The sequence below is a fragment of the Hemibagrus wyckioides genome, linkage group LG11 (genome assembly GCF_019097595.1).
Source record: "Hemibagrus wyckioides isolate EC202008001 linkage group LG11, SWU_Hwy_1.0, whole genome shotgun sequence".
Taxonomy (NCBI): Eukaryota; Metazoa; Chordata; class Actinopteri; order Siluriformes; family Bagridae; genus Hemibagrus; species Hemibagrus wyckioides.
In genome coordinates, this window is record NC_080720.1 from 30,983,352 (window position 1) to 31,010,371 (window position 27,020).

Here is a 27,020-nt window from a genome sequence, read left to right on the forward strand (position 1 = left end):
TCTATCTATCTATCTATCATCTTCTCTCTTGCCATCTATCTATCTATCTATCTATCTATCTATCTATCTATCTATCTATCTATCTATCATCTTCTCTCTTGCCATCTATCTATCTATCTATCTATCTATCTATCTATCTATCTATCTATCTATCTATCTATCTATCATCTTCTCTCTTGCCATCCATCCATCTATCTATCTATCTATCTATCTATCTATCTATCTATCTATCTATCTATCTATCATCTTCTCTCTTGCCATCTATCTATCTATCTATCTATCTATCTATCTATCTATCATCTTCTCTCTTGCCATCCATCCATCTATCTATCTATCTATCTATCTATCTATCTATCTATCTATCTATCATCTTCTCTCTTGCCATCTATCTATCTATCTATCTATCTATCTATCTATCATCTTCTCTCTTGCCATCCATCCATCTATCTATCTATCTATCTATCTATCTATCTATCTATCTATCTATCTATCTATCATCTTCTCTCTTGCCTTCTCTCTATCGTCTTCTCTATCTATCTATCTATCTATCTATCTATCTTCTCTCTTGCCATCTATCTATCTATCTATCTATCTATCTATCTATCTATCTATCTATCTATCTATCTATCTATCATCTTCTCTCTTGCCATCTATCTATCTATCTATCTATCTATCTATCTATCGTCTTCTCTCTTGCCTTCTCTCTCTATTATCTTCTATCTGTCTCTCGTCTTCTCTCTATCGCTCTAACTATGTATCTATCCATCGTCTTCTCTCTCTCTCTCTCTCTCCCTCTGTCTCCTCGCCCACATCACACTGACTCATCACTACCAGACGATCTGATCCTGATCCTGATCTGATCTGTGTGCAGTTCCACACTCCACTGGAACACAAGGCAGGAGTCTAGCGCCTGGAGGAAACCGGAAGTGCTGCCAAAAAAAACAAAAACAACAAAAAAAACTCCACTGCTTAAAGCCTCCTGCTGGGATTGTAGTATAAAACATCAGGACCGTGCAGGAGGCACAGCAAACACATAATCCCCGAAACCCCAGTGTGTCCATGTTTATTAAGCAGAACTTTTCCCCACAAATGGAGTAAATGTGTGTTTTGTGAATTCTCCAAACCGGCCATGTCGCCTGGCTGCCTTTTTATAATCAGGTCAGCCATTTTCTTCACAGCCTGCCCTTTATTCCAAAGCTGAAAGCGAAAATGATCTTCTCCACTGCTTTCATTGTGCATTTTAAAACATTTTCGATACAAAAACACAACAACATAAACATTAGGTATCAGGTTTATCATGCAGCCAGCGCATTTTTAGGGACATTGACGTGTGCAAAAAAGACAACACTTCGCTCCCAAAGAATCACCTCTGCACGAATAAATATATATATTTTTCATTTTTTCTCATTAAATGCAAGCTTTAAAACACCTGATAAATATTTACGATTTTTTTAATGACCGTATTTTCAGTGGAAAAAAACAAAAACAAGTCTCCGTGGCCTTTGTAAACTTAACTCACCCCTTCCTGTGGGATTAGAGCCTCGTCCTTTTCCCCTTTCTTCAGCTCCTTCTGCGCCAAAGCGGAGTTAAATGTTACTTTAACCATGATTAAACCTGCTTCAAGTGATTAAAAGTGCCAAAATAAAATCGTCTCCGCCGCGTAAACTCGATTGTCTGGCTGTACAAACTCCGCGTGACCGATGTTCGCTGGGCTTCCCTCTTAACTGTGGCGTATTTAGGAAAATACACCTCCACTTTCCAGCTGTCGCCACCAGGCGGCGCTAAAAAACCAAACCAAACAAACCGCATTTTATTTTGTTTATTTTTTCCAATTAAACAACTTTAAAACACGTATAATGTGTCTAAATAGGATGTTTTTGTAACGTGTTAAGTGAATCTGGTGTTAATTTCTTGGTTATCGTCAACGTTTCCGTGCTAAGCTGATGGTACAGCTATAGCGAGCGTGCGTTCTTTTTCACTATTCTCTCATCGACGATATCGAATCTGTAACAAATCCGACGTAGACACGGTGTAACGCAGCTAGCCAGCGATGTCCGAAGATGGAAGACATGATGACGCTACGTGTTATTAGCATGAAATGACCGTATCAAGCTGATCCGTTTGGACAGAATTCAGTACTAAAGCGCCGCTGCAGCACTCTCTTTGGGTAGAGATGAAGCGAAGGCGGACGATATGATCTTTTAAACAGGTCGTTTTTCGAAGCGTGATGTCGCCAGCGAGCAAAAAAACACGGACGCCTCCGTGTTCGCAGACAAATCGGTCACCTAGCCGTGACGGGTGATGTGTATAGTCAGAGTTACGGAGTCTGTATGTTGATTGATCTGAAGGAAATTTTCATGAATTATTTAAAGAGTCTGGAGCTGTGTGCAGCCGTGTGGATTTGGGATACTGAGAAGACTAATCCAAATTGTTGGAATTTTTCAAGTTTGGGGGTGTTTCCTTTAACTTTTCCTGGTTGGATGTTTTTACATTTCAACCTTTCAATTCAAATGTAGTATAAATCCCACTGCACTGCTAAAGTAAAAGAACACACAAATATCCACTCAGTCTATAAAATCTCAGGCTTAAAATAAATCCTGGATGCCTTTAAAGGTCATATTTTGATGATACAGATTAATATTCCATTAATAAGATGTCCAGGATGAATTTTTTCCTTTTTGCCCCCCCATCACCCTTTGACTGATACAACCCTGCGCTTGCATACCGAAACCTGATTGGCAGTTATATTTTATGACGTCATAACATCCGCCTCACATCCGCTCAGCCTTCAGTTTTTTCAGTCCGATGACGGTTCTTGAAAGTAGACTTTTCATAAGGATGACACTGTTCCTTTGAGCAGTGTGAAAACGGACATTTATTTCATTTAGAGATCTGCTGCACACTAAAATAGTTTGTGGGAATAAAATTAAGTCTAAGATATGAATCCGTCATGAATAATAAGCATACTGCTATAAATACAGGGGATGATCATAAATATAAAACAGTAGTTAAATTGGAAATATGTTTATCATTTCTAACCCACCAATTGCTGTATCTCAAAGACATATCTGCCGTGCAGGGTTCAGCTCAGGTTTAAGGTCAGAGCAACTGGACAGATACATGGGGACGTTTAATCAGTTCCTTGCTTGTTGTTGTTAAATCTTGCTGAAAGGATGGAAACCCTGCTGTTTTAAACTAGCCATGGAGAAGAAAAGCTGCTCCTCGGGGGGAAAGTCGTCCCAGGCTCTCCATGACCATCCTGAAGAAACGACACAGGACTCAGTATTATTTTTTTTATACACCAGCTTCCACCTTCCCACGTCTGCCATCCAGCCTTAGGCATCAATCTTTTCTAAGCAAATTTTTAACACAAACAGGTTTTTCCAACGTTTTTTCAACTCCTCAGTATCAGCAAATGTGTCAAAATCTTGTCAGTAATAATAAATGAATGATGTTCAGGCTGTGAGTCTGATGCTCTAAAATGAGTCTGTCGGCTTTTCAGTGTGTTTTAGATGTGTTTTTCCCTCTGTCGGATAACCTTACACAGAACTTTACTGGTTGAAGATCAAATTTGAGCTGCTTTTTAGATGAACAAGCATCTCAGAGAGCAGAAATGGATTCGATATCAACATTCACTTTGAAAACACAAACATTTGTGTGGGAAAATATAACCGTTTTTGTTTTAGCTTTTCTATGAACATACAGTGCCCCTAATAGGCTAGTGGAAAAAAACGGAAATACTTATAAAACACTACAAGTCCTGAGTGTCTACTTTCATCTGAGCTTCATATTAACCTCCACTGTTCAAATAAAATGTAAACACGCTCAAGCGTCTTTACCCTCGTTTTTCTCAGGCTCCATGTTCACTGGCTCGGATGTTACAAAGTCCTTATCCACTTCTCCCTGCATGAAGACTGTAATGTAGTGATAGTTTACTTCGAGCTTGACGGTGTTCACTACCGAGGCGAACCGGAGGTTTTTTAACCGAATGCCGACTTCCTCCATCACCTCTCTGTGTGCACAATCCTCCCATGTCTCGCTGCAGGAGAGAAAATAAAAGATGGTGATAATATCAAGGAATATTTGTGAATTTCATGTGTCTTGGCTTAAGCTGTGTATAATAAGTTAAGCCTTTCTTTGTCACATTTATATTACTGCACAGTGAAATTCTTTCTTCGCATATCCCATCCTTGGAGGTTGGGGTCAGAGCACAGGGTCAGACATGATGCAGTGCCCCTGGAGCAGGGGGGGTTGGGGGCCTTGCTCAAGAGCCCAACGGTGGCAGCTTGGCGATGCTGGGGCTTCAAACTTTGATCTTCTGGTCAACGACTCTTGAGCCACTTGAGCTACCACCGCCCCCTATGTTATAACTATGTTATTGAGTTAAAATGGATAAACTCGGCTGAGTCATATGACGTGTATAAATCTGGGCATTGATAAAACGGTTGTGGTTACATTATTAAAAAAACATAATATGTGAATATGTCTTTGAATTGGATCATTACTTGTCTAAGAATAAAAACACTTTTGAATGTAATCTCGTCCATGCTTTATTTCCTTGGTGCTGTCTACACAATTAAAGGAGCAGTATGTAATTTCTATCCTGCGACAAAATGCAAGCATCAATACGTCTTCTACCCACAGAGATGTTTTCCTATTGATCCTTTTGACCACTCACCCGAATTCAATGTGACCCCCGGGTAACTGGTACAGCCCTTTTCCCACCAAGCCCCTTCTCTTTCCTAGGAGCACACATCCCGGGTGGGACGCATCAGTGATGAGAACCGCAAGGCCCACACCTGGCCTCTTTGGGGTGTGAGTCTGGAGAACCTCTGCCATCTTAATCAAGCTGAGGAACACTGTGCTTAGCAATCTCTGCTTCCTGTATCTGTCTCAATCATATAGAAGCACGTACTTACTGATGTCTTCCTGTGCACGTGAGTCTTTTGACCAATAACATGCTACTTAAAAGGCAAAATTAGATCATTCTAGCTACAGAAGTACAGTCTGAGAACATCTATAATATTATTTTCTTAAGCCGTGGTACATTTTGTCGTTGAACCATGCTTCCTGAGGAATAAATTCCGCCTTTTCACTTTCACCAAGCGCCGGTGCGCAAATTACGTGGCGTTTCCCACGTACGCATGCGCAGTAGGTGATTTGTTTTTCCGCAGCACAGCTGCTGGAGAGAGAAACATGGCGGCGTCCCTGATCTGCGGCCGGTTGTCCGCTGGACTGAGGAATTCCGGGTCCAGGACGGCTTTAAGCTCAACAGCTAAGGTTGGTTTCGGAGAGGAAATGTCATGAGGCTATGTAGGATATATCTGGCATGTTTTGTTAGCTTTAAACACAAGGAATCGATGAGAATGGGTGGTTTCTAGATTTGACATTAGCCAGCTAGCTGTCAACATCATTAATCCTTAGCAAAGAACGTAATTTCTAAAGATGTTCTGATATTCTAGCTGTAAAATGATTATTATTGTTTCACGTGGACTATTCCCTAAACATTTATTTCCCAAACAGATTGTTATAATACAAGTTGAATACGCAACATCTAGTTGGATTTATAAATCTGTCGGCAGAGCTGTTAGCTGAATCCCAAATCGCACTTTACTCACTACATAGTGCACTACATAGGGCGCAAAACCTTTTATTTTACATTCGATCTAGTGCACTTGGTGTCCTGCTTTGGAATACAGCCATGTCAACACGCCTTCTGTAATTATTTTGCCTCGCCATAAGGAATGGTTTCGGGTTAATAAACAAGTAGGATTTTACAGTAAGGATTAGTCAAACAACTCAAGGTCACCTAGAACAGCTAGTTAACAAGTTAACCGGCTAGATCTCACGTCTGGTCAAGCACAACAGCGTGTGAATGCACCTATTTTTGAGTCAGTTATATTTAGCCATCTGTCCTTAAAAGCAGTCCAAAAGTTTTTTGTTCTGTTGTTGCAAAGAAACAGTGCAGATCAGCAAAAAATACACACACATCCTACAAGGAAAGTACTAAAGCGCCGCTGCATCACTCTCTTTAGCTAGGTAAAGATGAAGAGCAATATGCTGGACATTTAAGGTGGAATAGCTGTGATTGATTATAATATAAAATGTATAAACTAAGACGTTGTTTCCTGTGTATTTGCTTCACTTGTATGTTTGGTCAAAGTTTAGAAATTTGGGCTGTCAAAAACTTTGATACATTTTTTTCAATCAGTTTTTCCCAGTCTCAGTGGAAATGATGTTTTTAACATGCACTATATTGCCAAACATTTTGGGACACCCCTGCAAATTCATGAATTCAGATGTTGTTTTTCAGGGGTTGGGCTCGGCCCCTTAGTTCCAGTGAAAGGAACTCTTAATGCTTCAGCTTCATACCAAGACATTTTGGACAATTTCATGCTCCCAACTTTGTGGGAACAGTTTGGGGATGACCCCTTCCTGTTCCAACATGACTGCACACCAGTGACCAAAGCAAGGTCCATAAAGACATGGATGAGCGAGTTTGGTGTGGAGGAACTTGACTGGCCTGCACATAGTCCTGACCTCAACCCCATAGAACACCTTTGGGATAAGGAACTAGAGCCAGACCTTCTCATCCAACATCAGTGCCTGTCCTCACAAATGCGCTTCTAGAGAAAGGGTCAAAAATTCCCATAAACACACTCCTAAACGAGTTGGGCCAACTCCATATTACTTTCATGTGCATGTAAAGGCATACGTCCCATAACATTTGGCATTATAGTGTATATATGATGTGCATTCAGTGTCAAAGTCTCTTATTCTCTTGGCTCCTGCATGACAGGACGGTTTTAAGGAATTCATGTTTCAGGTATAATCATGAGATTAATGTGATGTGGAATGAGATATCACAGTACACTGATGGGGTAATAAACCGCCGGATAATAAACACTCACTTTAATACAAATCTCCGATCTCAAATCCAATTATTTATCCACATGCGACGTAGCCCGGGATTCATTTCCGGGGGCTGAGTAAATATCTGTAGATAAGTGTGTTTTGGCTGGACGAGAGACAGCGGGAGAGAACGGGGGGTAGGGGGCGATCAGAATATGTTTGCTGTATTAATAATAATGTGATTATGAAACCTAGTCTGTCCATACTTCTGTAGTAAACTTCTAATATTAAATCATCTGTCACTGTGATATCCCTGAGCTCTGATTGTGTTTAGCTTTTAGACAGAATATTCACTTAGTCCTTATTCTCCTTATCCAGCTAGGTGTGATCAAACAAATCAGTTCATTTATATAACATGGTGCCTAAAAGCGACACATCTGTAATCATCTGCTGCTATGTTCATTTCTGACATCGAAAGCGAAGTTTTTGCCCGGGTTCGGTCTGCTCCTCGGGCTTTGGAGATTTGTGACATGGTTTGGCGAAGCCGTGCCTTGTTGTTGCTTGGATTGGTCATCCTGAGCAGCTCTATGTAAATATCCCCAGGAGTGAGAGGAAAGGTTGTGCCTCAGCTCATGTTACAGTGTAGCTTAGGGAGCTGACCTTGTAGTGTGAACACACTGTGGGTTTAGTTTTTTTGAATCTGTTTTTATTTTTATTATTATTATTATTATTATTATCTTTATTTATTTTAAAATAAATAAATATTTGCAGCCACATCAGCAATCCCAACTGAAAGTGCTGAATTAAAATTAAATAAATAAAATAATAAATAAAATAAATGAATAAATAATGATCATAAAAATAATTAATTAATTTAAAATAAATAAAGAACACAGAAACCCAACAGTGTCGTGACTAATATTATAACAAATTTATAATCCGAGAATTCATGCATCATTACAGTTCTTTTTTTGCTGCGTTATTTCTGTAGTGAAAAAGTTTTCCTCTTATGAAATTAGAGCACTTTAGGCTCCTGAGAGGATTTGATTACAGTACACAGGAACACTTTATCCACTTTGGTCTCATCGCTCTACCAGGTAATTGCCGGGACATCGGGGCTGTTTGGTAACCATGGCCACCAGCCGTCTCCGTTGGCGACGGGGCAGCAGCAGAGGAACCTGTCGCTGCACGAGTACCTGAGCATCGGCTTGCTGAAGGAGGCGGGGATCTCTGTGCCTGCAGGACTGGTGGCCAGCTCGCCTGAGGAAGCCTACACCGTCGCCAAGCAGATCGGTAAACAAACACACATTCACAATACACACATACACACACACAATACACACATTCACACATACACAATATACACACACACAATACACACACATGCAATACATGTCTGACTGTATGTGTATGTCTTTGTGTGTATATAGCTTTGTGTGTGTGTCTGTCTTTGCGTGTGTGTGTGTGTGTGTCTCTGTGTATATAGCTGTGTGTGTGTTTGTGTGTTTGCCCCGTTCTCTTGTTTACTGTACTCATGCTGACTTGCGTCTAAATATAGATTGACCCTGGCATTTGGTGTGGGTGTGTGTGTGTGTGTGTGTGTGTGTGTGTGTGTGTGTGACCACAGCTCCATACTGTATCAGCGTTTTTCCTACATAAACTAAACGAATTCATGAGAAGTTGTGTGTTTTCATTTGTTTTAAACTGCAAAATAAACTGCAGTGACATCATCCATCCATCCATCTATTCCTAATTAGGGTCACGGGGATCTGCTGGAGCCTATCCCATCTCACATTGGGCGAAGGGCAGGTGTACACCCTGGACAGGTCACCAGTCCATCACAGGGTCACATATAGGCAGACAACCACACACGTGGCAATTTAGAATTACCAATCAATGCGAACCAAATGCGAACTCCACACAGAAAGGCCCCTGCCTGTTCGAACCTGGGATTCGAACCCAGGACCTTCTTGCTGTGAGGCAACAGTGGTACCCACTAAGCCACCATGCTGCCCCAGTGACATCATGTTCTTCTTCATTTCTCTACATAATGAATTCAGATGGTCTTTTTAGCCTCGGTTCTGCATCTCTCTCTAATCTATCGTTTGAGGATCCTGACAATGTTCCCGATGTAAAATCTCAGAGCTGTGAAGAACAGATTTCTCTCCTTTGTTTGTTTGCTTGTATGCTTCTCCTTCGAATCTGATCTTTGAGGTGTGTGTGTGTGTGTGTGTTGATGAAGCAGCATGCCTCTGAACTTTGGTGTTACTTGGCTGTGTGCCAGGTCCAGTGTGTGATAGTAATGGCACCCGTCAGATGACTCTTACACACAGATGAAGCAGAAGCCATGTGTTGGGGAAGAAAGATGTGGTCTCTAAGCAGCATGGTGTCTTCCTTCTCTCTCTCTCTCTCTCTCTCTCTCTCTCTCTATTTGTTTTGATGTGTTTTAATTAGAAGACCCTAAAAACATTGAATGAAATTTTATCAATTTAGACCTGAACAGATTTGGGAGTGTGGTAGCTCAAGTGGTTAAGGCTCTAGATTGTTGACCAGAAGATCAGGGTTCAATCCCCAGCACCACTAAGCTGCCACCTTTGGGCCCTTGAGCATGGCCCCCAACCTCCCCCTGCTCCAGCTACATCATGGCTGACCCTGTGCTCTGACCCCAACCCCCAAGGATGGGATATGTGAAGAAGGAATTTCACTGTGCAGTAATATATATGTGACAAATAAAGACAACTTAAAAGATTGGTTTGCACAAGAAATCTGAACGCTTATATTCTGGTTCTGTCAGGAAAACCCAAAAATAAAGAGATATTCTCATGCAGTCTCACTGTGTCTCCTTCACAGGCTCTAAGGATCTGGTTGTGAAGGCCCAGGTGTTGGCTGGAGGAAGAGGTAAAGGGACGTTCGAGGGAGGACTGAAGGGAGGAGTCAGAATCGTTTACTCGTAAGTGCGATCCGATTCGTTTATTTTTTCTCACTGTTACCTACCCCTCTGCCATTTTTACATCACTCTTATACCTGCTCAGGCCAGAGGAAGCGAGGGACATCTCCTCGCAGATGATCGGCAAGAAGCTGTTCACCAAGCAGACAGGCGAGGCGGGCCGCATCTGTAACCAGGTGTTCATCTGCGAGCGACGTTATCCCCGCAGAGAGTATTACTTCGCCATCACCATGGAGAGATCTTTCCAGGTCTGAGCTCTGAGCATGGCGCAGGGGTGGGGTGGTGCTTGTATTAATTAATTCCTGGGAACGTTTTCTATGAAAAGCAGCTTTCACACACGGGTCATGTAGTAGTTGTGCAGAAGTCCAGACACAGTGAGTGGAACTGTATTCGTCTCCGATAGGCCACGCCCCTGAATTATTTTAGAAACTCTCAAACATCACAGTAGACCATTATCCTGAGCTAATTTATCAACATCAGTGCCCAAAGGCACAAAAAACATGAATGTGTTGCTGTATTCTGGAGATATTAGTGTGTGATGTGTCCAGCAGGGGGAGCAAGAACACTATCACACTCAAAAAAAACGCCTGAAGCAGGCTCACGGGGGAGCCCGCGGGTGTGAGAAGGAAGCGCTGGCGTTTATTCTGTGTGTGTATCACAAAATCATACAGGGTTAACGTCAGATTCAGATTAGCCAGACATTTACCAAGCAGTCACGAGGCGTTAAACATGTGAAACTGAGGTTCATGAGCCTGCTTGTGTTATATGATGTGAGAGAACATGTAAAGAAATCGATAGCAAGAACGTTCCATAACTGTAAATGGATGAACGTGATGAAATGGCACTCTACTAAACGTGGAAAGAGGAAAATAATCACTATGTGGTGTGAAGATGTTGATCATTCCTTCTTTAACATCATCTGCTTTATTTCTTACATAATTTATCTCTTCATCCTATCGAGTAGTTTAAAGAGCCTCTGTTTTAGGATGCTAGAGGGTGAGGCCAACAATGATTGACAGATTACCCCGCCCACAATAGGCTCTTTGTCCCTTATACGTCTGATGATGATGATGATGGTGGTCTCCTCAGGGCCCAGTACTGATCGGCAGCTCTCAGGGGGGCGTGAACATCGAGGACGTGGCAGCAGAGAATCCGGACGCCATCGTGAAAGAGCCCATCAACATCGTCGAGGGCATCAAGATGGAACAAGCCATAAAGGTGAGGCGCAGGGAATGATGGGAGATCTGGACTGAGTGCTGTAGCGCCCTACGGATCGTCACACCTCTCCTTCCTCTTCCAGGTTGCCAAGAAGATGGGTTTCCCCGAGGCTTTGGTAAACGAAGCGGCCGAGAACATGATCAAACTCTACGACCTGTTTATGAAATACGACGCGTCCATGGTGGAGATCAACCCTATGGTGGAAGATTCCTCTGGCATTGGTATACTATATAACACACACACACACACACACACACACACACACACACACACACACACACACACACAAGCCTCTTAATGCATTTTTCTCTTGTTATCAGTAATTTCCTCATTGTCTTGTGTTGTGCAGTGATGTGCATGGATGCTAAGATAAACTTTGACTCCAACGCGGCGTACAGACAGCAGAAAATCTTCGACTTGCGGGACTGGAGTCAGGAGGACATCCGAGACAGACAGGCGGCTAAAGCGGATCTGAACTACATCGGACTGGACGGCACCATCGGCTGCTTGGGTCAGTTACACCAAACCAACGTCAATGCTACAGGCGTCCGTGTTAACATACAGTCTAGTTAGACTAGTTAGACTAGTTAGACTAGTTAGACTAGTTAGAGGCTCGGCTGAGGTTTTAACTATTGGTCGGTCGGTCTGTCTGTCTATCTATTTGTGTTTGTCTGTTTATCTGTCTGTCTGTCTGTCTCCTTGTTTATCTGTTTGTCTGTCTCTGCCACTCTCTTCCTCTGTCTCCATTTGTCTCTTTCTCTGTTTCTCTCTCCCTCCCTCTCTCACACCCTCCCCCACTCGCTTTCTGTCTGTGTCTGTCGATCTCTCTCTCTCTCTCTCTCTCTCTCTCTCTCTCTCTCCCCCTCCCTCTTCTCACTCTCTCCCCGACTTGTTATTTGCCGTTCTCTCTCTCTCTCTCTTCTCGCTGTCTCCCCCACTCGTTATCTTGAGGTCTCTCTCTCTGTCTCTCTCTCTCCTCTCTCTCTCTCTCTCTCCCTCCCTCTTCTCGTTATCTGCCCGTCTGTGTGTGTCTGTTTGTCTGTCTGTCTCTCTCTCTCTCTCTCTCTCTCTCTCTGTTTCTGTCTCACACACCCTTTCCCAATCACTTTCTGTCTGTCTGTCTGTCTCTATCTATCTCTCTCTTTCTCTGCTTGTATGCCCCCCCCACTCGCTATCTGCCAGTCTGTGCCTGTGTTTCTCTCTCTCTCTCTCTCGTCTGTCTCTTTGTCTCTCTGTTTGTCAGTCTTTTTATTTTAAACTTTTGTTTACACCAGCAACCAATCGAATCCTTCCATCCTACACACCTACACACCTATACACACACACACACACACACACACACACACACACACACACTACTGAAAACAAACCTTATTATTGCCCATAAGATACAGTGAGCCTTCCTCTAACATCTGTTATTATATTTACATCATGTAGACAATTCAGTGAACAAAATGTTCCTAAAATTTGGATTTTCTGTTCTGAGAGGTTTTAACGTTGATATAATGACTGAACCCTCGCTTTTACCTATCCGCAGTCAACGGAGCCGGTCTCGCCATGGCAACCATGGACATCATTAAACTCCACGGTGGGACGCCTGCCAACTTCCTTGACGTCGGAGGCGGAGCCACGGCGCATCAAGTGACGGAAGCGTTCAAGCTCATCACCTCGGACAAAAAGGTAACCCGGCGATGAAGTGATGGCTGTGAGCCGTGACGATTAGGAAGCCGAGCTCTGATTGGCTCGTGTCTCCGCAGGTGCAGGCCATCCTCGTCAACATCTTCGGCGGCATTATGAGGTGTGACGTCATCGCTCAGGGCATCATCATGGCCGTCCGTGACTTGGATCTGAAAATCCCCATCGTAGTGCGGTTACAAGGTGAGCGAGTGAGGATGGAAGGGGTTTATTTTCTCAGCTGTGGAGAGGAAATGAGGTCATGCTGAAACGCAGTGGTTACAGTGAGGGAGAAGGTGATGAGCATGTGGTGGCATTTCACGAAATGGTGATGAGGAGAAAACTTAAGAAGTAAAAGCTTCCTTAGATCAGATTGTGTTTTTAGATTGCTTTATGTTTTAACTGAAAAAAATAAAAAACCCGTCAGTGGATTTTATTTCAGGAGTGAAACGTTAAATGTCAGAATTCATTGCGGCGATTTAAACAGCAAGCATGTGATTGCGTTTCCGTAGAAACGACAGATTTTCTCCTGAGTTTAGAGAATAGTTAGAGGTTCGGCTGAGGTTTGAACTGTCTGTCTGTCTGTCTGTCTGTCTCCTTGTTTATGTTTCTGTCTTTTTCTGTCCACTTTCTCTGTCTCCCTTTGTCTCTCTCTCTTTGTTTCTCTCTGCCTCCCTCTTTCATACCCTCTTCCACTCTCTCTCTGCCTCCTTGTCTCTCTGTTTGTCTGTTTGTCTCCCTCTCTCTCTCTCTCTCTCTCTCTCTCTCTCTCAAACTCTTTGCCTGTCTCTCACACCCTCTCTCCCTCACTTTCTGTCTGTCTGTCTATCTCTCCCTCTGTCTCTCTCTCCTTTCTCTCCCTCTCCCTCTTTTCGCTCTCTCCCCCACTTGCTATTTGCCTGTCTCTCTCTCTCTCTCTCTCTCTCTCTCCACTTGGTATCTGCCTGTCTGTCTGTATTTATCTCTCTCTCTGCCACTTTGTCTCTCTGTTTGTCTGTCTGTCTCTCTCTCTCCCCCTCTCTCTCTCACATCCTTTTCCATTCCCTTTCTCTCACTCTCTCTTTGTCTGACTGAATGTGTCTCTCTCCTTCTCCCTCTCCCCTCTCTCTCTCTCTCTCTCTCTCCCCGTTTGTATGTGTGTGTGTTAATCCTCACTGCTGTCTGTGTGTCCCGCAGGAACGAGAGTGGATGACGCAAAGGCTCTGATTGCTGCCAGTCCTCTGAAGATCCTGGCCTGTGATGACCTGGATGAGGCGGCTAAGATGGTAAACTCCACCACGACACACGCCACATGCCACCACGAGCTTTTCTTTTCGTACAGTTACATATCAACAGGCGACGGTCCTGATGCTGAGGCAGCAAACTGATGCTGCATTAATGAGAATCCTAAAGCATTATATGGAATGGCTCTAAATGTAAATTCTCACCGATTATTATTTTAATGTTCTTTCCTTCTCTCCTGTAGGTTGTAAAACTTTCTGAAATCGTTTCACTGGCCAAAGAAGCTCAAGTGGACGTAAAGTTCCAGCTGCCCATCTAAACAAGTCCCACATCTACAAACCACAAAAACTACAAAACTCCATGAACTGACTTTCTAGCTGCCCAGTCCCACGTCTCCCATCCACTGCCCGCGGATGCTTCCCGAAACCACTACGTGTTAGTCATAAGGTCCTGTAGTGCTTAGATACGAAATCTGCTCTCTTCTCCTCCTCCCGCGTTTCATCCCCGCCCGTCTGGGTCTCGTTAGTTAGCTCAGGTCAGTGTTACTACCTGTCTTCTACCTTCCTTTATTTTGGTAACGATGATTTCTTTTTTTTGTTGTTGTTGTTTGTTTTGAAGCAGTGGACCTATTTATGTGGGACTGTATTTATAAGGACGTACGCTGAGGTGAAGCAAGCTGGACCTGGAATTCGTCTGAAACACGTATACACACATATCTCTAGAGTCTGATTAAAACAAAACAAACAAAAAAAAAGCCAGCTCCTGGCGTTCGTTATTGGGGAAGCGCCTCGTTCTTCTGCTTCAGTCAGTGTTTTCCGAAGAGCACGTCATACCCCCTTTCCCACCCCCTTCAAACGCACAAACGCTTCTCTGGGGAATCTCTGTAATCATTCTATGTGTTCTTTTGGCTATGTACGAGGAACTACTGTTAGCAGGAGGGAGTGAATAAAATACATAAAGAATAATACATTTCTTTGTTTTATGATAAATGACGAGGAGGATGAAGTCCGCTTAAAGGGTTTTGAGTCAAAGGAACATGTCTCTCTCTCACTCTCTCTCTCTCTCTCGTGTGTGTGTGTGTGTGTGTGTGTGTGTGTGTGTGTGTGTGTGTGAGAGAGAGACTTTTGACTTTTTACGCATCTTTATTTACACAAGTCACATATAAAAGTCACAGTGACTTAATAAATAAATAAATACGTATTAAAATAAATGTCAATAAATTATTTTAAATATGAGTGATTAGTTTAGTTCTGCTGCAAAGTTAAGTTTCCTTTCTGCAACAGAACACAACACATCACAACACCACACACATTTAAACACATCCAAGTCATTCATACTTTTATAAAAATTAAAATCAATTGAAATTCTAGATTTCATTAGCCTTTTCAGAATTTTTATGGCGTCACAGTCAGTGCTTTGTGCAATTTGGTTTTTCCGGCTCAGGTATATTGCCATTTTGGCCTGACCAAATATAAAATTAAATATAAAATCCTCTGATGTCAATGTAGATTTCCAGCGGTGTAGGAGCTGATTGACAACATGCAGGGACCGCAGTCCCATACGCGCTGCCAGGTCTCTCCCCTCTCTCCCCGAGGCCTCTGCCCTCGACAAGTCCGACCCCGCGATGTTCACAAGCTCCCGGAGCGTTATAATCCCTGAGGAGATGAGAGTTCTGGACAGTGCAGGGACGGTCACACTGGAGATGTCCAGTCTCCCGCCGTACACCAGAGGTTCCTCCAGCAGCCAGTGTAGCGTTCTACAGCCCTTGTTTTGTTTCTTAAAGCAGTTCCAAATTTTAAAAAATCCACGGTAAAAGGCTGGTAGTCCAGAAATGTCCAGCATTTTTGTGTCCATCAAAAACAACGCTCTGTCCAGCCCCAGTCCTTGAACTGTGCGTAGTAGTCCACTGGCTGCTGCTCTCCATACTAAGTCTCCGGGTCCAGTGAGGAGTCTCTGGATGAACTGGAGGCGGAAGGCTGCGGCTCTGCTGGACAGCTGGACCAGCCCCTGTCCTCCTTCCTCCTTCGGCAGATGAAGCACACTCTGTGGAATCCAGTGTAGACCGTCCCAGAAGAAGTCCACCAGCAGGGCCTGGATGTTCGCTAGCAGGTTCGGCGGCGGATCCACGCATGCCAGCTTGTGCCAGAGGGACAACGCGGCGAGGTTGTTGATGACCAGCGTTCTCCCCCTGTAGGACATCTTTGGAACCAGCCGCTTCCACCTGCTCAGTCTGCCCTTCACGTGCTCTACAGAACCTTCCCAGTTTTTACTTAAAAACTCATTGTTCCCTAGGTAGACACCCAAGTATTTAAAACCACCTCTTTTCCACGCTAAGCCTCCTGGTAGTGACGGTTGCCCACCTTCCCACTCCCCAACTAAAATGGCTTCACTTTTAGCCCAGTTAACCTTGGCGGAGGATAAAATTTGAAAGTCATTTAAAATATCAGTTAAAACATTGACATCATTTTGTGTGTTTATCATCACTACCAGATCATCTGCATAAGCTGATAAACATATTGAGGCATTAGCATGTGGCATATTAAAACCAGAGAGATTACTTCTTAACTTATTTAAAAGAGGTTCAATAGCTAGAGAGTACAACATTCCAGAGAGGGAACAGCCCTGCCTGATCCCTCTGTACACTCTAAAAGGAGCACATAAACCACCGTTAGCCTTCAGTACACTCTCAATGTTACTGTACAACACCTTGATCATGGCTATAAAACCTGGGTTGAACCCGAAGGCTTCCAGCACCTTCCACAAATATTCATGTTCAACCCGGTCAAAAGCCTTTTCCTGATCTAGAGAAATCAGACCAGTCTTTAAGCCCAATAGCCTGGAGACGTCCAAAATGTCACGAATTAGATACACATTATCGAATATGGACCTATCAGGCACACAGTACGTCTGGTCCTGGTGAATGAGCTGCTCCATTACCTTAGTCAGTCTCGAGGCTAATGCTTTTGAGAGTAGCTTGCAGTCAGTGCACAGTAGTGAGACCGGGCGCCAGTTTTTCAGGGGGGGTCAGGTCTCCCTTCTTCGGTAGCAGGGTCAGAACGGCCCTCCTGCAGCTCAACGGGAGTTCACCTCTCCGTACACTGTCCCGTAGGACATCTAGCACGTCCTGCCCTATGACGGCCCAGAATGCCTTGTAGAACTCAACAGGGAGACCGTCTATACCTGACGCCCGTCCATTCTCCATCCCCTGGAGAGCCTCATGAACCTCCTCCAGCATCAGCTCCCTGTCTAGCTCTCTTGCCGCTTGCTCAGAGAGCTTTGGCAGGTCCATGAGGAAGCTGTCCTCCACCGCTTGTGCCCCTGACCACTCACTGCTGTACAGCTTCGAGTAGAAGCTTACTGTCTGCTGGCGAATTTCAGTGGGCTCAGATACGAGATCCCCTGATTCTGTTTGCACAGCATGTATAAATCTTTTCTGTCCATTCTTCTGCTCTAAACTGAAAAAGAACTTTGAAGGAGCATCCATCTCAGCAGCGCTTTTAAAGTGTGAGCGGACCAGCGCCCCCTGTGCTGTAATGTCTAACAGGTCGTTCATTTTGGATTTTTTACGTTTGAGGGCTTCAATATGCCCTCGATTTCCGGTGGCCTCCAAACGCTGGAGCTCCACTATTTCTATCTCCAGAGCTTTCAGAGATCTAACAATGTCTCTTGTGACATTGAGAGTGTACTGCTGACAGAATTCTTTGACTTGTGCTTTTGTCACATCCCACCACAGCTGAAGTGAACTAAAAGCTGCCTTCTCATGTTTAAAACAATTCCATAAAAAAATAAAAGACTCCCTAAAATTAGCATCTTCTAAAAGAGCAGTGTTAAAATGCCAGTAGGCACTCCTAGGTTTAACCTTCTCTTTAGTAATAGTACACTGTACCATACTGTGGTCAGAGATGCCTACTGGAACAATAAAACACTTTGTAAAAAACGTCAGCTGATGCTTAAAACCATAAAAACGATCTAATCTCGCCAGGGAGAGTGTGTTATCTATGGCATGGGCCCACGTGTACTGTCTCTTGTTCTTATGAAAAGTTCTCCATATGTCGCTCAACTCGTGGGCCTCCACCATCTCCCACAGACGCTTACGGGAAGCCATGTGAGGTTCTGTGTGGTTCCGATCTAAAATATCTGTAGTACAGTTAAAATCACCACCCAGAATTAAAATTTCTGCAGTGTTGCAGTCAGCAATGACATTGTTCAGGCTCACTCTCTTTCGGGTCTGGTGCAGCAGCAGCTCCGGGGCCCTCAGCAGCCGGCCGAACTGTAGCCGCAGGGGGAACGACCCCAGCCGACTGAGCTGCGTCCTGCCCCGGTCGCTCAGAAACACCGGGGTCACTCTGCCTCTCAGGGCAGGCCCGAGCAAGATGACCAGTTTTTCCACATTTAAAACACTTAATATCTTTATCAGAAGAAACAAACAGATTGTAGTCAAAGCCTTCAACTCTGAATTTAAAAACGGCATTCAGCTCTTCCACACCTTCTTTAAAAACCATGAAGACCATTCTTCTAAAAGAAACCAAGTGTTTAACCAGTGGGGACTTACAGCCAAGAGGGATTCTCTTAATGGGGGAGACAATTCGCCCGTACCGAGACAGTTCTTTACAGATAGCTTCATCTGAAATAAAAGGAGGGACGTTGGACAACAAGACTTTCTTAGCTGGGGAACTGAGGGGAGAAACCAGTATTTGCTCATTATTAACAATGATGCCTTTCTGAATCAGATTTCTTACTTTCTCAACATTATTCAGAAACACCACAATGGCACTGTTCATTCTGGAGGCAGAGACAATGTTCTCATGCCCCACCACGTTACCGACTGCTAAAGAACATTCTTCAACACTCACCGGACACACAACACGGACACCGTGCCGGCGAGTCAAACTCTCACACAACCTCGCGGTCGGGTCCGCTCTAATTCATCCCAAAGGTGTTCTATCGGGTTGAGGTCAGGACTCTGTGCAGGCCGGTCAAGTTCATCCACACCAGACTCTGTCATCCATGTCTTTATGGACCTTGCTTTGTGCACTGGTGCACAGTCATGTTGGAAGAGGAAGGGGCCAGCTCCAAACTGTTCCCACAAAGTTGGGAGCATGGAATTGTCCAAAATGTCTTGGTATGCTGAAGCATTCAGAGTTCCTTTCACTGGAACTAAGGGGCCAAGCCTAGCTCCTGAAAAACAACTCCACACCATAATCCCCCCTCCACCAAACTTTACACTTGGCACAATGCAGTCAGACAAGTACCGTTCTCCTGGCAACCGCCAAACCCAGACTCATCCATCAGATTGCCAGATGGAGAAGCGCGATTCTTCACTCCAGAGAACGCGTCTCCACTGCTCTAGAGTCCAGTGGCGGCGTGCTTTACACCACTGCATCCGACGCTTTGCATTGCACTTGGTGATGTATGGCTTGGATGCAGCTGCTCGGCCATGGAAACCCATTCCATGAACCTCTCTGCGCACTGTTCTTGAGCTAATCTGAAGGCCACATGAAGTTTGGAGGTCTGTAGCGATTGACTCTGCAGAAAGTTGGCGACCTCTTTGCACTATGCGCCTCAGCATCCGCTGACCCCGCTCCGTCAGTTTACGTGGCCTACCACTTCGTGGCTGAGTTGCTGTCGTTCCCAAACACTTCCACGTTCTTATAATACAGCTGACAGTTGACTGTGGAATATTTAGGAGCGAGGAAATTTCACGACTGGATTTGTTGCACAGGTGGCATCCTATCACAGTTCCACGCTGGAATTCACTGAGCTCCTGAGAGCGACCCATTCTTTCACAAATGTTTGTAAAAACAGTCTGCATGCCTAGGTGCTTGATTTTATACACCTGTGTCCATGGAAGTAATTGGATCACCTGATTCTGATTATTTGGATGGGTGAGCGAATACTTTTGGCAATATAGATAGATAGATAGATAGATAGATAGATAGATAGATAGATAGATAGATAGATAGATAGATAGATAGATAGATGAAGTAAGTAATTAAGTAAATAAATGGATGGATGGATGGATGGATGGATAGATAGATGGATAAATAAGATAAATGAATAGACAGACAGATAGATGAAAGAAGTAAGTAATTAAGTAAATAAATGGATGGATGGATAAATAAATAGATGGATAAATAATAAGATAAATGAATAGACAGACAGATAGATAGATGATGCTATGTGATGGTACTGGCTTGTAAGAGGGAAAGTGATTAAAAAAAAATCTTTTCACACACATAGATTTTTTTCCCCTGGATGTCACAGGAACCCAGCTCTCTACACGTCTCTCTACACCTCTCTCTACACGTCTCTCTACGCCTCTCTCTACACGTCTCTCTAAACCTCTCTCTACACGTCTCTCTACGCCTCTCTCTACACGTCTCTCTAAACCTCTCTCTACACGTCTCTCTACGCCTCTCTCTACGCCTCTCTCTACACGTCTCTCTACGCCTCTCTCTACACCTCTCTCTACACTAAACGTCTCTCTACGCCTCTCTCTAAAGCTCTCTCTCCGCCTCTCTCTCCGCCTCTCTCTCCGCCTCTCTCTACACCTCTCTCTAAACCTCTCTCTCCGCCTCTCTCTCCGCCTCTCTCTACGCCTCTCTCTAAACCTCTCTCTCCGCCTCTCTCTCCGCCTCTCTCTACACGTCTCTCTACACGTCTCTCTAAACCTCTCTCTACACGTCTCTCTACGCCTCTCTCTACGCCTCTCTCTAAACCTCTCTCTCCGCCTCTCTCTACACCTCAGTGCATTCTGAATAAATGCTTTAAGTGGCTCAGGAAAGTTAAAAAATGACTTCACCAGGTTTACCACTCTGTACCTCTGTGATGAGGAGAAAAGCATCAACACATGGATCCAACTTGGATCCTACAAACAATAACAGTGCTAAGCGGAGCTGGTTCTGACCCGGGTATGTGGTATCGGTCACTGTCCTCTCCACGGGACAGCAGATTTAGAGCGGCTCTGTCCCTCTGTGCTGAAGCGTAAAGCGGGTTCGAGAGTCCGTCCTGGCCAGGTGTTAATGTTCACATCAATTTGAAATGAGGCTGCCGGGTGAAGCCGGGTTCCTCCTCGGGGCGGAACAGGTGCACTGTGTGGAGTCGGAGATTAAAACAATAAATCCGTTAGTAAATGGCCTCGTTGTCGCAGCTTCGTCTTTAAAAGGGGAGAAATGATGAACTGGCTGCAGACGCCTTTAAATTACACTATTTATGAGTCTCGTAAGGAGACGAGGAGAGTCATTTTTTTGGGTTTGAGGAGAAGGCCGAGGGCAGATTAAAGATAGTATTCATTAGTGTGCCATATACACACTTACACACACACACACACACACACACATACATACACACACACACTCTTCTTTCTCAAATATCTGTCAGGTATCCTGACTGTCTCACTGACAGAAATACATTTAACACAAGAGGAAAAGTGATTCAATAACCTCATACTCTCTCTCTCTCTCTCTCTCTCTCTCTCTCTCTTTCTTTCTTTCTTTCTTTCTCTCCATCTCTCTCCCCCACCTTTGTTTCTGTCTCTTTCTCCTTTCTACCTTTCTTCTTCACATCACTCTGTTAGAAAAGACGCACACGTTTTTACCCTTTCATCATTTTAAAGATTATTAATTCAGATAAATAAATGCATAAATACATGGAGAAGGAAGGAAAGAGTGCAGTCAAAAATTTGAGAAAGAAAGATAAGGAAACAGAAGAATGAGAGCAGGGGGAAAATTTCTGAGTAACACTTTACACTTTACAACATTAATCTAAGAATCCAGGTGGCCTGTCTAATATTGTGTTGGTCCCCTTTTTGCTGCCAAAACATCCCTGACCCATCGAGGCATGGACTCCACAAGATCCCTGAAGGTGTGCTGTGGGATCTGGCACCAAGATGTTAGCAACAGATCATTTAAGTCCTGTAAGTTGCGAGGTGGGGCCTCCATGGATCAGACTTGTTTGTCCAGCACATCCCACAGATGCTGGATTGGATTAGGATCTGGATAATTTGGAGACCAAGTCAACACCTCAAACTGGTTGTTGTGGTCATCGAACCATTCCTGAACCATTTCTGCTTTGTGGCACGGTGCATTATCCTGCTGAAAGAGACCACAGCCATCAGGGAATACTGTTTCCATGAAAGGGTGTACATGGTCTACAGCAATGCTTAGGTAGGTGGTATGTGTCAAAGTAACATCCACATGGATGGCAGAACCCAACAGCAGAACATTGCCCAAAGCATGGCACTGCTTCCACCAGCTTGCCTTCTTCCTATAGAGCATCCTGGTGCCATGTGTTCCCCAGGAAAGTGGCCATCCACGTGATGTAAAAGAAAACGTGATTCATCAGACCAGGCCACCTTCTGCCATTGCTCCGTTGTCCAGTTCTGATGCTCACATGGCCATTGTTGGCGCTTTTAGCGGTGCACAGGGGTCAGCATGGGCACCCTGACTGATCTGTGGCTATGCGGCCCCATACACAACAAACTGTGATGCACTGTGTATTCTGGCCCCTTTCTATCAGAACCAGCATTAACTTCAGCAATTTGAGCAACAGTAGCTCGTCTGTTGGATCGGATCACACGGGCCAGCCTTCACTCCCCACGTACATCAATGAGCCTCGGCCGCCCATGACCCTGTCACTGGTTCACCACTGTTCCTTCCTTGGACCACTTTTGATAGATACTGACCACTGCAGACCGGGAACACCCCACAAGAGCTGCAGTTTTGGAGATGCTATGATCCAGTGGTCTATCCGCCATCACAATTTGGCCCTTCATCAAACTCGTTCAAATCCTTACGCTTGTCCATTCTTCCTGCTTCTAACGCATCAAAATGTTGACTTGCTGCCTAATATATCCCACCCACTAACAGGTGCCATGATGAGGAGATCATCAGTCTTATTCACTTCACCTGGCACTGCTCAGAATGTTATGCCTGATCGAGATATAATACATATTGTATAGGGTGCTTTTGGAGTTCACAGTGTATTATTTACAGATGCTGAGTCGTGTAATCATTACAGTTCATGGTCTCACTCTTTCCTCTTCACACCACAGCTCCGTCTTATACATCTTCCTGAAAGAGTGAGATTAGGATAATAACCCTACACGCCGTGCTTGTTTGTGTGTGTGTGTGTGTGTGTAAAAGTGAGTGAGTGATTGAGATGTTGTGACTTTCAAGTTGACATTATTCCCCAGTGGCACCTCAAGGCTCAGCTTTATCTCGGGGTAAAGGCGTGCGAGGGCTTTGCCTGTGAAATCAGCAGAACTAAATGAAAGTGGCACAGTAGAAAGTTCTTTCTTGGGGATTTGAATTTGTCTGGAGGACCAATAACGAAGTCACTCGGGGTGGAAGTTTCTGCGTGAGGGGGGTGAAGGGGGGGGCAGGTGAGGCAAGGAGAGGTAACTTATTCACTCTGTTATATAACTGGATTTTTACTGAAATCAAGCGTGAAAAGACAGACGTGCTGCAGCGCTCTCGTGCTCACGGAGGTCTGGAGTCACGCATCACACGCTGATTCATTTCCAGGTCATAATTCATCATTCCTCACATCAGACCAGGACAAAAAGAGCAATGTAAATGCTGCCTTGGTTCTCAGATGGTCTCCTTAACCCAGAGTTCAGCAAGTGACATCAAATCAGCATCACAGCATGAAGAGTAAACAGAAATGAGCTGCAGTGTGTGTGTGTGTGTGTGTGTGTGCACAAGAGTTTCACTGGATTCACTGGATTACATTATACTCGCTATACTGTGACTACACAGTGTTTTAAAGAGGCAAACGTAGATCACTTTGGTCAGCTTGGTCAGCTATGGAGCTCAAAAGCAAGAAGGTTGGAAATTCAGAGCACCAGCTTCCCATTTCTGAGGTCAGTCCAATGCTGTGTGTGTGTGTGTCTGTGTGTGAGTGAATACTTAATTATAGCTAAAAATAAATAAATAAATAAATAAATAAAAAGAAACAAAATACACAAGAAATTTCTTGTCAATTAATATAGTCAAATAAATAAGTAAATAAATAAATATGAAATGCAATATATGTATTTAAAAATATCTATTATAAAGATGATTATAATGAGTTAAATAAATTGAATAAATGTATTATTAATAAATTACCATAAAATAGCAAAAACACTACTAATAAATAATAAAATTAACAGAATAATAATAAAAAATATTAAAATTACTATGCCGTTGAATGCTTTTAAATTTTTTTTACTTATTTATTTATTTTTTGAGCGAACCTGAGCTAATATAACATGACAGGACAGAATGAAATGATGATTATTCGCGTTTAATCCAATAAAAACATCTAATGTGTTCTGCTGGTAAAAGGAACCAAAGAAGAACCAAAACATTCAGCAATCAAAAGCTCTACAGAGGAGATAAAGTTATTTTCCAGTCAAATCCTAACACTTACGGATTCCCGGATATAAATCTAATCCAGCTAGCTAGGTAGTAAAGCTAAAGCTATTTGACAATCAGAGCAAGGAAACACTAAGAGCCTGGGGAAAGCCCTGGGCACGAGGGAAAGCGGGGATGTTGCCAATCAGCCAGATGTTTACTGGCTGCTGCTTGTCAGTCCCAGTTTGCTTTAAGTAGCTGTACTTCAGTCTGTTATACATCCATCGTTTTCCAGTCACTTTCTCGACTCGTTTGTCGCTAAACTAATAATTCAGTTTGGTCTTCAGTGGTGCAAAATCTATTATGTGTAATGAAAAATATCACAACATTTCAAATTGAACCACAACGCTGTGCTGAGAGTTTCAGCCTTCACTTAATCACACTGATGCAGCTGAGCTTTAGTACTGTAGTCTGTCCAGCTCTTTAACACCATCATCATCATCATCTCAATCAGATGGTTGATTAAGAGGAGGTGAGTTTATGCATCCTGTAATGGTGTCCGGTGCTTGGGCCATGAGTTCTGTGTCAGATTTCATATTATTTTTAATGTGATATAAACTCTTTGTTTGTTTATTTATTTATTTATTTATTTATTTATTTATTTATTTATTTATTTATTTAATTTTCTAAATTTTTTATTACATTTTTTTATTGGGTTTAACAAAACAAAACACTTGCTAACACAACATTAGTAAGAAATAATAAGAGTTAAATTAAAAAAAATTAAAAATTAAATTAAATTGATAAATAGAAAATAAATAAATAAATAAATAAATAAATAAAGAGTTTTTTGTTTGTAGTAATTAACAGAGAAGCCTTGCTTGTGGCATCACCACGGGACATGATTTCTGACAGGAATACATCGACAAACTAGCGGCAGTGTTGCTAAAGATGTCGCAAACCTATTTAGTGGATTTCAGGGTGGAGTTTTTCTTTCTTTAATTCAACCATCCAATCAGAACAGAGGTCATTTACACATACATATCATAGTCCTAAAGCGACAGTAACAAAAACAGCCAAAAAATAGAGAGAAAAGAAATAATGAATAATGTTATATGCAGGTTTCAGGGGAAATGATCGCGTATGTTAGCTTTAAGAACTATTTATACATTAATGCTTTCAGGAAGCGTATTTACACAGTTTGTGTAAATACAGAGAACCTCAGCTCATCCTTCCTGGAGTAAACAAAAGCATGCTGAAAATGGGTCCAAACCGAGCTACTTTATTATTTACTCTTTTCCATCCATCCCTCCGCATCCTTTTCGCTCATTAGTCGTGACGCCCAGACGCCGCTTCATAAATCTTCCTCTGGTAGAATTGACAGTGAATGAAGATGAAGATGAAGCAGTGATTTTCACCTCGCACCCAGAAGCAGTCATTAACCAGACGCACGTCAGATAACAGTCCGGCGTGTCACGATCGAAACGCCGCTTACCTAAGACCCTATTTTAACAAGCTCACAGAGTAGCCGATGAATTCCATCGACGTTTTAGAGAAGAAAAACAAAAAAAGCCTCGCATGTTGTGGGATTTCTCTCGGCCCGACGGACATAACACTCGGCCGTGGAAGTGGGAGGTGAAAGTGAGTAAGAGGGCGCCGGAGGGGTGAAAAAGTTTGGTGAGGAAGAGCGCCCGGTTGCCGTGGTTACTTCCTACCGCATGTCCTCCAGGGGTTGCACTGTTCGTACTATCAGCTCATTCGGTCGGGTTTGTTTGCTTTTGGATGTTTTTCTCAGAAAATAAACCACATCTCGGTTCTTAGTCTGTATATGCATAAGGATCAGTATCTTTTCTATACTACAGTCAGTTCCAGAAGAACCCCTCGTGCTTGAGCGATCATGTTCATGGTGTATTCCTTTAAATTCATAAAATTATTATGACGTTTTGTTTTTCCCGAATCTAATGGCATCTTCACAGCTTTTATTTATTACAGTTTTTCTCAGTTGCTTTGGAGCATTTCTCGAATCATCCTTAATATTTGCAAACCAGTAAGTGCATTCTCAAAACAATTTGTACAAACAGCACAACACATTGCATTTCTTGCAAAAGCATGTACTTTACTCAAAATCCTTAGGTATTCTCTCAAAAGTAAGTTTTTGTGTCAGTGAAAATGTCATCGCCATCAGAATGACCAGTCCCTTTGTCATTGTTTATAGACGGTATAGTCAAAATGTTTCGTCATGTTGTCAGGATGCCAGTGGTTTCAGGATTTCCTGATATAAACTATGGTTTGGATCACAGTGACTGACAATGCAAAAGGCTGAATTTCTTCTGTATGGGATCTATGAATTTCAACTGCACAAATTTACACATTACTGTATGTGGGATATTGATTGTAAGAGACCGAACAGGATTCACACTTTTATTGTACTTTACTAGTGGACTGAAAAAAAAAAAGAATTACAATATAACATCATATAATGTCGTTGTGATAGAAAAGAAAAGGACACAAAAGCACAATGGGGAAAAATATAAAATTACAAAAGGTAAACATAGGAAACACCTCTTAGGCAAAACTGTGCATGCCGTTGTCTGTCTATACCCCCTGACCTCCCAATCTGTCAGGCCACAGGTTTTCATCCACATCACAACAGATCTCATCCCTTGCAATACAGCGTGGAAAAAATCTTCTGGAATGTCTAATCCAGCCTCTGCAGGCTTCCACTGTGATATCCTCACATGCTGCATCCATGGCAGCCAGAAGGGTCATCT

General features: G+C 43.2%; 3 protein-coding genes across 4 annotated transcripts in view; 1 reads left to right on the forward strand and 2 right to left on the reverse strand.

Annotated features, from left to right (window-relative positions):
- The window catches only part of itm2ba (integral membrane protein 2Ba), a 17,820-nt gene extending 16,070 nt beyond the window's left edge, over positions 1-1,750 (reverse strand). For both annotated transcript variants that reach the window (XM_058403022.1, XM_058403021.1), the window contains exon 1: positions 1,520-1,750. In XM_058403022.1, coding sequence (XP_058259005.1) covers positions 1,520-1,606 — 87 coding nt within the window. In that variant the 5' untranslated portion in view covers positions 1,607-1,750. The remainder of the gene's footprint in view (positions 1-1,519) is intronic.
- A 1,101-nt stretch (positions 1,751-2,851) lies between these two features.
- Positions 2,852-5,080, reverse strand: nudt15 (nudix (nucleoside diphosphate linked moiety X)-type motif 15). The gene is made up of 3 exons (XM_058403023.1): positions 4,679-5,080; positions 3,840-4,039; positions 2,852-3,259 (listed from the first exon to the last, which is right to left on the reverse strand). Exons 1-3 carry the CDS (start codon positions 4,837-4,839, stop codon positions 3,156-3,158), a joined length of 465 nt encoding a protein of 154 aa, XP_058259006.1. The 5' UTR covers positions 4,840-5,080; the 3' UTR covers positions 2,852-3,155.
- Positions 5,081-5,122: 42 nt separating this feature from the next.
- On the forward strand, positions 5,123-14,877 carry sucla2 (succinate-CoA ligase ADP-forming subunit beta). The gene is made up of 11 exons (XM_058403018.1): positions 5,123-5,280; positions 7,950-8,145; positions 9,703-9,802; positions 9,885-10,047; positions 10,889-11,017; positions 11,100-11,238; positions 11,367-11,528; positions 12,555-12,697; positions 12,775-12,895; positions 13,868-13,956; positions 14,157-14,877. The coding sequence occupies exons 1-11, from the start codon at positions 5,197-5,199 to the stop codon at positions 14,229-14,231; spliced, it is 1,401 nt and encodes a 466-aa protein (XP_058259001.1). The 5' UTR covers positions 5,123-5,196; the 3' UTR covers positions 14,232-14,877.
- The last annotated feature ends 12,143 nt before the right edge of the window (positions 14,878-27,020 follow it).